Source organism: Schistocerca serialis, chromosome 3 (assembly GCF_023864345.2).
Source record: "Schistocerca serialis cubense isolate TAMUIC-IGC-003099 chromosome 3, iqSchSeri2.2, whole genome shotgun sequence".
In the NCBI taxonomy this organism is placed as follows: Eukaryota; Metazoa; Arthropoda; class Insecta; order Orthoptera; family Acrididae; genus Schistocerca; species Schistocerca serialis.
Window position 1 is genome coordinate 249,518,462 of NC_064640.1, and position 12,223 is coordinate 249,530,684.

The 12,223-nt window shown below is 35.6% G+C and overlaps 1 protein-coding gene across 1 annotated transcript in view; it reads left to right on the forward strand.

The window, feature by feature from the left end:
* LOC126471578 (histidine decarboxylase) overlaps positions 1–4,001 on the forward strand; it is a 401,219-nt gene extending 397,218 nt beyond the window's left edge. The window contains exon 16 of the mRNA XM_050099808.1: positions 1,769–4,001. Within this exon, the coding sequence (XP_049955765.1) occupies positions 1,769–1,827 (59 nt within the window). The 3' untranslated portion in view covers positions 1,828–4,001. The remainder of the gene's footprint in view (positions 1–1,768) is intronic.
* Positions 4,002–12,223: the final 8,222 nt, after the last annotated feature.

Sequence of the window (12,223 nt, forward strand, 5' to 3'; positions counted from 1 at the left end):
TCATGTTTGTTTCTGTACTTTATAAATATGGACATACTTCAAAGACCATATACTTTCATAAAAGTAGTGTATATGTTTACATCTAGATATTTAGATACATGGTTCACATGGTACATAGTTTATATGTATGGACACACATAAAAAGAACATATGTCTCCATTAAAAGGGAACATAAGCATACACATAGAATGTAATGTAGCAAAAACAGGAAAACAAAACAGATGCAATATCTCCTACTTGTATTCCTCATTTATAAAATCATCCACACTGTAGTAGCATTTGCTTTTTAAATATTTTTCAATGTTTGCACATGTGGATTCTAGCTTGCAGTCCTTCAACTTTGAACGGATTTTGTTGCTAAGCTTCAAAGCCATGTAATATGGAGTATTTTCGAATAATGTTAATCTGTGGCAAGGTAACATGTAATCTTGTTTTGGTCTTGTTTCATAAGTAAGTGTAAATGAATTTCCCTCAATGAGATGTGGGTTTTTTAACTCAAAGAGAAGTGTTTTCATATATAAACATGGAAGGAATTGTCAGTAAGTCAAGGCTTGCAAATAAATGTTTGCAAGATTGTCTATTGTTTGTTCCAGTCATAGCTCTGATAATTTTTTATGTAGCTTGAACACTCTGAGGAGGCTTCTTTTTTTCAACTCTCCAAAAAATTATGCCGTATCATACAACTAATATAAAATATGCATGATACACAATTCTCCTAACAGCTAAGTCAGTTACTCCTCAGTGCATAACCAAAACTATTTAACTGCTTCAATAAGCAATCCACATGATCAGTCCATGACAAGGTTTTGTTTATCGTCACTCCCAGAAATCTGACAGATTCTGCAATTAGCAGTTCTCTGCCTTCATAACTTAACTGTGTTACATATTCAACAGTTTGTTTGGTCCTGGAGTGTACAATTTGAGTTTTTGTTAAGTTAAGTTTCATAGCATTATTATTTATCCAATTTTCTAGTTCTTGAAGAGTCTGTTTTGTTTTCTGTGCTAATAAAGAAGAAGAGTAAAACTGAATCCAAACTTAACTAAATCATTCAAAGGAGAGTGTTCTACTAAATCTATTCTTACAAGAGTCACTTTTCCTTTGATCTGCAAACAATAATGATAGTATATTTTGCATCATTCAACTCTTTGTTTTTCTACAGAATAATCTTCAATAGTAATGTAGCTAATGTCAACAAAATATTTATAAGACAAAAATTAGGAATATAAGTGACATGCAGTGGCCTCATTACAGATGTACATATTTTTATACTTACTTACTAGAACATTTACTCTTTCTTGTTATTCATAATACAATAATGTAAAGCAGGTGGTCAGAAGGCAGGATTTAGAAGACTATATTTTTTTAAAATAACAATGTTCTGTGAATTGATTTGACATTCTTGTCTAGTGTATGGTGTCGACTTATTTCCCATAACCCCCCCCCCCCCCCCCTCGACTTATTTATTCCACATCACTCAAATCATTTATGACTACCCCTCATTCCTTTCACATTCATCAGTATCTTTTTATGTAGTTTCTTTCCACTATTTGTACTGTATCTTTACAATATAACAGATTTTAATTGGCTTCAATTTTTTTTTCAAAAAAGCTAATATGATCTCCACATATCGATAGATATTTTCTTCGCATCACATACATGTGTGTAACTGAATGACAAAAAAATGCACCAATGGCAGATATTTCTCTAAAATTCTCTCAACTTAGCTATACAAAGGCTATTTTCAACTCTGTTAATTTTTTTTTTCAGATGAAGTGAATGATATGCCCAAATTATGTGCAAAGTGTGGGCATATAATCAAGGAATGATGATGATATTCTGTGATGGAACATCTCAGCCTAGATTAAATACATAAAATTTCATAAGTCTATTTCAATAATGAATAAAAGTATATCACTTTTGTATCATGCATACAGCCTTTATGAAGCTTTCTTTCTTGTGAGATATTTACTGAAACTACTATGTTAGAGCTAAGTGAAGTATTCAACTTGTATATTATCAGAAGGGAATGCCTATTGATTTTCTTCATGCATAAGGCTTGTAAGGACTGGTAAACAGGTTTTTGTGACTTCCAATTAGTAACATATTCATCAGCAAGTTTTTCCAATGTCTGTAACCAGTATGTGTCTGTAACATCTTAACATTTAACTTAACATCATATTTTTAAGTGCTTATATAGTCAGGGAATGCATAAATAAGTGCACTAATATTGGGCCTAGAATTCAGGTTAACAATGTTTTATCATGCAAATCAGGAAATGAGATGTAAATATGAATCAAACATTAATAGAATATTAACACTGTTGCAATCAATTAAAAATTGAGTAGTTTTGTTTCCTCTGGAAGACTTTAATTTTTTATTATGAGAAGATAGGAATGGAATTCTTCAAAAAATGTTAGAAAAATGTAGACAATTGAAAGAATGATTACTGTTTTTATAACCTATATCAAAGTAGCTTCTCAATATGGAAACAAAATTATCACGCACAAAGGAAACTATGAATTCTCAGTTTCTGATAAGATACGAAGACTCCTTTGAATAAAAATTTAGTTGCCAAAACATTTTCATTAACATAAAGCCAAATACTAATATCTGACAGTATTTTATATAGAATTCATTATATTAGGAGTACTTTATGGCATATTCCGATCTTGCTCCTATATGCTGTCAATGTTTTACTAGAGTGGATGATTTTACTATAATTATCAATGCAATAAGTAGTCATATTCGAATAAAATGTTAAGTTGTCATTGTGAAAACATCTTTTTAAGTAATAATTACTATAGATGAGTCCAATTCCAAGAAACTGCATCAATGTAATGTTGCTCATCAGCAAAAAAAGAAACGTGTTTTATCATTTTAGTCACAAATATTTGGAGGGGAATAAGAACATTTTGTGGATCAGAACAGCAGTTTACATATCAGACAGACATTAACAGCTAACTGTTGTCAATCATCTGTTGATATGTGCTTCAGATTGCTAATAGTAATTATTGACAATGTTTTAGGTTATATAATTGTCCCTTAAATGAAGCAGCCATCTCAAAATTAAAAAAACCATTTCCTAAAAATGGCAATAGTGGAACTGTTGGGTCTGCTTATGTGACAGGTATAGGATGAAGAGCATTATGAAAAGTTAGCACTGAATATGAGGTATATTTTAAATTTTGAAACATTATTTAAATGTATGTGTTTGTGAGAGAACTGCATCTGACTAGTCTTGTTGATCACATTTATTTGCTTCTACTACCAATGAATTAAATTACTTTCATGTACCATTAAATAATAAAACTGAAATCACTTAATGTTATATGATGTCTCAGATTCAAAAATCAGAAGTTATAGTAATATATTCATTGTTATGTAACTTGGCCTATAGATTTTGATGTGGGTTGTCCTAGATATGGGCTCTCGTGCACAAAAACCTGATGCCAAGACCAAATTCAGTTTAATTACAGTAGTGTTATTTTCAAAAGAAATAAAAAAAGAAAAGATGTAGAGAACTGAATTAGTTATTTTGGAATAAATCTAGTTCATATACAGTTGTACCATATGTAATATGCTGTTAGTGTTTAACTGAAATTGTTCTTGAAAGCACATTCAATGGTACAAATAAGGTAATAGTTTAGGTTAAATATTTCATGTTACAAGCCCAAGATTAGGCCAACATGTTTCCCTTCTCTGTTACCTTTAAAAAATAAAAAACTGTTAACATATTAATCCTAGTAGCAGTTGGTACCTATATGTGTCATGCATCATAGTAATTCCTTGAAATATAAGGAGCAGAATATACTCCACATTTTCAAGATATCAGTAAAATTCTAGACATTGCAAAACTGATATAAAACCTAATTTTTAAGGGTCATAACAGATGTAAATTTTTCGAAACTAAATATCTCTTGAATTTGCTTGTGTATGACTAACAGAAAGATTCATCTTAATTCACATCTACAGATATTACTATTGTTTACAATATTGTTCATAATAAGATGCTATAATTAGTTACCAAAATTGTTAATGAAAGAAAAGTTCCTTGCTACAAATAAAATTACGTATGTATTCTGCAGATAGGATATTCATAATTGTATTTACCTGCAACATAAAATATCTACAGAATTCAACAAATTAAATATTATTTTCTGTGACATCCATAGCAGATTATAAACTCTTATCTGTAATCACTCTTGCATTAATAAAATATGTGTTTGAAATGTTGAATCATATTTTTATTTCTGTCACTGGATATGTTACAAAAAATGCAATTAAAGAAGCAAAAGCTCTTCATCTTGACAAAATCAAAGTTTTTAATTTACTGTGAAACATTTTCACTCATTTGTTGTGTGCTGCAAACCTCAGCTCTCATCAAGTTTCAAGCAATCTTGCAGCTGTAAAGTTGGTTATGTGGCTATTCTGAAATGCTGAAATCCATTTCTTTCTGTTTCATTCAAGACTTAAGAATATCTGAAGTATTTTTGGAACAGATTACTGATTCTGCAGAGACAAATCAGCTCAGTAAAGAGTATTTGACACATAGCCTTTATTATAATGTGCTGTGTCATTTAACTCTTGTTTATGATACCATAAGTTGACCTGTAATGGTTATGTCGGTGTTCCAACCAAACAGGTTATATATATATATATATATATATATATATATATATATATATATATATATATATATATATATATATATATATATATATATATAAAAAAACAATGTTTCACAAGAAAGGTTTGTGTATATTATTTATAAATTATTTGTGTAAATTGGCTGAAGTATGATGAAGTTTGCTGATCAAGTCATGCCTCCTGACAACTTTCCTGAAATGTGCTGCTTAAATTGCTTAGGTTGTACTCGAATTTTGAGCTAATGTTTAGTAATGTAACAATATTCTCCAAATTTTAATCATAACTGTATGCAGTGGCCCATAAAAAAATTATGATATGTTAGATGAGTATATTGGCCATATATATACACTCCTGGAAATGGAAAAAAGAACACATTGACACCAGTGTGTCAGACCCACCATACTTGCTCCGGACACTGCGAGAGGGCTGTACAAGCAATGATCACACGCACGACACAGCGGACACACCAGGAACCGCGGTGTTGGCCGTCGAATGGCGCTAGCTGTGCAGCATTAGTGCACCGCCGCCGTCAGTGTCAGCCAGTTTGCTGTGGCATACGGAGCTCCATCGCAGTCTTTAACACTGGTAGCATGCCGCGACAGCGTGGACGTGAACCGTATGTGCAGTTGACGGACTTTGAGCGAGGGCGTATAGTGGGCATGCGGGAGGCCGGGTGGACATACCGCCGAATTGCTCAACACGTGGGGCATGAGGTCTCCACAGTACATCGATGTTGCCGCCAGTGGTCGGCGGAAGGTGCACGTGCCCGTCGACCTGGGACCGGACCGCAGCGACGCACGGATGCACGCCAAGACCGTAGGATCCTACGCAGTGCCGTAGGGGACCGCACCGCCACTTCCCAGCAAATTAGGGACACTGTTGCTCCTGGGGTATCGGCGAGGACCATTCGCAACCGTCTCCATGAAGCTGGGCTACGGTCCTGCACACCATTAGGCCGTCTTCCGCTCACGCCCCAACATCGTGCAGCCCGCCTCCAGTGGTGTCGCGACAGGCGTGAATGGAGGGACGAATGGAGACGTGTCGTCTTCAGCGATGAGAGTCGCTTCTGCCTTGGTGCCAATGATGGTCGTATGCGTGTTTGGCGCCGTGCAGGTGAGCGCCACAATCAGGACTGCATACGACCGAGGCACAGAGGGCCAACACCCGGCATCATGGTGTGGGCAGCGATCTCCTACACTGGCCATACACCACTGGTGATCGTCGAGGGGACACTGAATAGTGCACGGTACATCCAAACCGTCATCGAACCCATCGTTCTACCATTCCTAGACTGGCAAGGGAACTTGCTGTTCCAACAGGACAATGCACGTCTGCATGTATCCCGTGCCACCCAACGTGCTCTAGAAGGTGTAAGTCAACTACCCTGGCCAGCAAGATCTCCGGATCTGTCCCCCATTGAGCATGTTTGGGACTGGAAGAAGCGTCGTCTCACGAGGTCTGCACGTCCAGCACGAACGCTGGTCCAACTGAGGCGCCAGGTGGAAATGGCATGGCAAGCCGTTCCACAGGACTACATCCAGCATCTCTACGATCGTCTCCATGGGAGAATAGCAGCCTGCATTGCTGCGAAAAGTGGATATACACTGTACTAGTGCCGACATTGTTCATGCTCTGTTGCCTGTGTCTATGTGCCTGTGGTTCTGTCAGTGTGATCATGTGATGTATCTGACCCCAGGAATGTGTCAATAAGCTTTCCCCTGCCTGGGGCAATGAATTCACGGTGTTCTTATTTCAATTTCCAGGAGTGTATGTTAAACTTTAACAAAGCAGGTGAATTGCCCTGGCAGTTTCTGCTCATGGTGATCTAAGGTTATCTCATTTTCCCCACACATTCACTCATTCATAATTACACAAACACATTCACACAGCAGATTTATGAGGGCCCAGGATTCTTCATGCTGGAGACTATAGAATGTTAATATTGTAACACATAAAACGTTTGGGGTTACAGTACACTGCAACACTATAGAATATTGGGTTGCCCAAATATATGAGAATGGGGATTTCAGTATCTTTGATTTGATTTGAATTGATTTTTCATTGGTCCAGTTTTATCATACAGCACAAATTGTACAATTGATATTGAACAAGTCAAAGATAAGTAACAATAATATATAGTATTAGCAAAATAGTATGCAAATTAAAAATAGGTACCTGTTACAATTAATTTTGTTATGTATTCAGAAATTCTCTGACAGAATAGAAACAGTGCTTTGATAGAAATGCCTTTAGTTTAGCTTTAAATATTGGATGAGTAGCATTTTTTTTATTTCCTCTGGTATCTTATTGTGTAGTATTACACCAATGTTAATTATGCTCCTCTGATAGGTGGTTGTTCTGTGATATTTTTGATGTATATTTGATTTCCCTCTGGTACTATAGTTGTGTAGATTTTTGTTCTGTAGCAGTTTGCCTGTTTTCAGGAGGTAGTCCCTAGTGAACAAGATAGTTTCATAAATGAATAAACTTGGAACATTTAGAACACCAAGCTCAGTAAAATGGGATTTACAAGACTCCATCTTTTTAAGGCCACAAATTATTCTTAGAGCTCTTTTTTGCATTCTAAAAACCTTTACACTGTGAGTTGAGTATCCCCAGAAAATAATCCCATATCGGACTAGTGAGTGGAACTGTGCATAGTATGCCTGCAGTATTGTTGTTTTGCTAGTTGTAGTCTTTAAAATTCTTAGGCCATAGCACACAGATGATACTTTTCTAGACAATTTATTTATATGTGTGTCCCACTTTAAGTCTTGCTGAACCCATAGACCCAAAAATTTTGTGATACTTACATTTTCTAGGGGATCATTTTTAATTGTGCTTGAATAGACATTTGATTAGTTGGAGGAATTAAATGAAAATTGACACACACCGCTTTTTCAGTATTTATAATGAGTTTGTTTTTTGTGAACCACTCGGAAAGTCTTTTTATAGAACTTTATGCTGTGGACTGCAAAGTTTCTGTACTGGATCCAGTGAGCAATATGCTGGTGTCATCGGCAAACAGGATCGTCGTCCATATAAATCAAGAAGAGTAGTGGACCTAAGATTGAGCGCTTTGGTACACCATATTTTATTGGTAATTTGCTAGAAAGAAAGGAGTTGTTTCTTGTTTTATTCATTTTGTTGAATTCTTACTGAAGTGATACTTTCTGCCTGCAGTTTTTTAGGTATGAACACAACCAGCTATGTGCTACACCTCTTACTCCTTGTCTTTCTAATTTTTTGAGCAGAATGTTATGGTCCAGGACATCAAAGGGTTTTTATAGATCTAGAAAAATACCTGCAGCTAATTTATGTTGATCAAGGGATTTTAAAATGCAGTCTAAGAATTCTAAAATTGCTGTCTGTGTAGATTTAGACTTTCTAAAACCATTTTGCTGTACTGTAAGAGGTGCATATTTATTTATGAAACTTAAAAGCCTGTCATAGAAGAGTTTTTCCAGAATTTTTTAGAAGGAACTTAACTGTGACATGGGACAGAAGTTTGATATTTTTTCAGAAGAACCTTTTTTTAGCAGTGGTGAAACTTATTCTATTTCAAAAATTTCTGGAAATATACCAGTTTTTAAAGAGAGGTTGAAAATTTTTGCCAATGGGTTTGCTATGTGGTGAGCACATGCTTTTAATATGAAATCAGGTACTTCATCAAGACCACTTGACATTTTATTGCTTAATGATTTAATTTTACATATAATTGCATTGGGGTTTGTTTCATAAACATACATAGAAGCAGTTGAGATCATTGACTTGCTGGAGAAACTTGAATGAGGTCTTCAGCTAGTGAAGTGAAGTGTCTAGCAATTACACTAAAGTCATACCATACATAAAAACGAGGAATTACAATACATTACACAACTACAAAATAATGAGTCATTACAGTGTTTTAGATACCTCAGCTCTCTAACCTTCTTGACGAGTTGCTGTGAGCATGACATAATATCAACATCCATGAGGATTGCTCATCATATAAATACAAGGGCCACTCATCATTTAAATGCCATGTCCAACCAACAGATCACAAGAAGAGCATGTGTACCTTTGCAAGAGATTGTATCAGCAACTGGATACAACATCTAAGCAGTTGTTCATATCCCACTTGGAGGTGGCTTCTTTACTCTCATCTGATTCTTGGGAGTGGGTTGACACTGTCTCTTGGGCTCTGATAGACTGATCTTAACGTAGTGCTACAGCCAAAAAAGTCACCATGTTAGAACATCTGGCAACAAGAGAACAACAGCTGCAAGAAGAGCAATGACAAACAATGATCAGTCTCATGAGGAAAAAGGTCAATGATGCAAAGAAATCAGTTCTTAAAAAGGGAGTCAATTTTACACCAACACTGACTGCTACACCTGTTGTAGATTTCATCAGTAGTGTAGAACAAGTAATTTCCGTCCTCCACACTGACAATACAGAAGAAATACATTGGGAAATGGGCCACATATTCACAAGAGCTATTCCACTGACAACAAACACTCCAGAAGTGGAGGGAGCTGCTATTCAAAAACTACAGAATGAATAGTCTTTCTACCTGCTGACAAGGGAACTGGCACTGTATTACTCCCACTGTCAGAGTACAATTATAAAACGTATAAATTCAGCCAAATGAGGTGGCCCAGTGATTAGCACACTGGACTCTCATTCTTGAGGATGGGGGTTAAAATGTGCATCCAGCTACCCAGATTTTGGTTTTCTATAATTTTCCTAGTTCACTCCAGGCAGCTACTGGGATGGCTTCTTTGAAGGGGCATACCTGATTTCCTCTCCCATCTTTGAAACAATCTGAGCTTGTGCTCCATCTCTGATAACCTCATTGTCAACAGGACATTAAACTCTATTCTTCCTTCCTTCCTTTGTCTCTTCCTCTGAAGATGCAGCATACAGGAATCTGAAAGGCGACTTGACCAACAGAGTAAAGAGGAAGACCATAGAGCTTCTACACCAGCCCCTGTCAAAGGATACAATCAAGATCTTCAACCATGGGCCACTGCATTGCCAAAGCTCTGCAGCTCACAAGAAATTCACAAACAAGACATTCTTCTATGGCCTATTTGTAAGCAACATAGATGTACCTGCATAGCAGCTGGCCAAACGTCTAATGTCAGTATGAAGACCCTATGTCAGTAAACTTCAGTTCAACATCAGGAACTCTTTACATTTTGTTCAATGGCTGCAAGAATTATGTCTTTGTAACCAAGACCTTCTGTTGAGTTTTGATGTGATCTCCCTCTTCATCAGGGTGCCACTTTCTGATTTCCTCAAGCTGATCAGGAGGAATTCAGCCCACAATGACTAACTTCTCCAAATTTGTTCACACATCTTACATTTTCTCTTTTCAGTGGTGACTATTATGAAATTGATGGCATTGTCATAGGGTGTCATCTGTCACCAGTTATGGCAAACTCATTCTTGAAGAATTTCAAAGAGGAAGGTCAGGAAACAGATGCACTGAAGATTATGTTTTTTTTTAATATAGATATGTTGATGACACATTTGTGTGGTGACCACGTGGGAATTAAAAGCTTTCAGCATTTTTACCAATATCTGAACTCTCTGCAACCAAGCATCAAATTAACTATTGAAATGGAAGAGAATGGCAGACTCCGTTTTAGATATTCTGGTCAAGCAGGAAGTGGACAGGACTATGGAACACAGCATGCACAGGAAAGCCACCCACACTGATTTGTAACTCCAGGCTTCCAGCTACCATCATCCTTCACATTGTGGAGTTTGCTACATACACAGGTTCACTGTGTTCATGCCATATTTGTCACAGAAATACTACCATGGCATCTCAACCAACTTAAGAATGTATTCATGAAGAATGGATATGGCAGTAGACAAAACTGAGCTCCTTTTAGGCAGAACATACAACTCCAACAAATAGAATATGAAAATGTCACATTTGCCATTGTATCAAACAGAACTGAGAGAATCTTAGTTCAGCGTAACATTAAATGTGTTTTTTTGCCCACCTTCAAAAACAAATGCATTATTAAGTATAGTGAAAGATGACTTGGTGCTCTGTAAACCAGATGTCTACCATATTCCATGCAGATGAAGGCAGACTGTGTGGACTGTCAAGAAAGGAGCCAGGAGCACAGGAGAGCACAGGAGACACATCAAACTCAAGCAACCCACAAGATCTGTTATTAGAGAACACTGCATAACTACAGGGGAGACAATGAAATATGGACAAATGAAAGAGCTAAACAGACATAATCATTTTGGGATTGTGTTCAAAACGAGACTGTTGAAATACAAGTGGCCAATTACCTGATCTGTGGGGACAGTGGTTTCAGTCAACAACAATTCAAACAATGTATCTATTATGGATTACCTGCTATGGGCATATTATGATGTAGTCTTTCCTACCCACACAAAGCTATGGATGAATTATTATAATATAATGACTATCTCTGATTTAAAAAATCATATGCATAAATCATTGTAATTTTAAATGTTTTCCTATGCTTTTTTTGGGATAAAAGGTTCTGAAAGACAGATTTATGGAACAAACATATTCTTAAAAGCTACTGGCAGACCAAAACACAGCAACTTTGACAGGCTCATGTGATTCAAAGTTTTCATTTAGTATCTCTTTATATATATATATATATATATATATATATACACACAGGTATGCTGCAATACTGTTAAAGACACAGCAGGTTAGGTACACACTGTCTGTTATGTTTCCTACTCCCACCAATAACTAAACTGTTCCTGAATTGTTATCATATTTTCAAAATAGCTATTTATATAAATAGTCACATATATTTGAATCTATCAAAATGTTATATAAACTTTATTCGACCTGAATTCTTATTCGATTGGTTATATTGAATATATGGATTTAAATGATGCTATAGTTTTACTAGAAGTTCAGTTAATTAGAAAAATGGCTACTTGAAGTCAAAACTGTAGTTTGTAATGTACAATACCTATTGTGCTAATCAGCATATTTGTTTGAAGTGACATTTACCATTAAAAAGACAAACATTACTGTGTAGTAACATACTTTGGGTTATCTGAAATTAATTAACTTACAAAATAATTGACACTGAAAGTCTAGATATCCATAATTACCCAGTGCTTATTTTGCCTATGTACTTTCTAGATTCTGAACTTAAAAACTGTATTTTTGTTGGTAGCATTTATTAAGCCACTGGTTAAGATTTTGGATAATTTATCATAATGCAAAATAATTTTCAAGGAGGCAAACATTATCATAAGTAGTGCATTACCAATGCAGAATCATAATATGGTTCATTTATTTATTTATTTAGTACTTCAAATCCTATATGTATAGAATATATACAAGGATATTGGACATGGTTAGGTATTTACAAGATAAAATACAGTTTGTATTGCAATCCTAAGGACTAGATATTGAAGTAGTTTAGCAAAGATTCATACATACAACAAACATTACAGGCAACATACAAAGTAGAATATTAATAATGCATCTTTATTTTTGTTGTTTGGCTTTTATATATTCTGTCAGACTGTAAAAGCAATCCAATTACTTTTCAAATTTACTGATCTTCA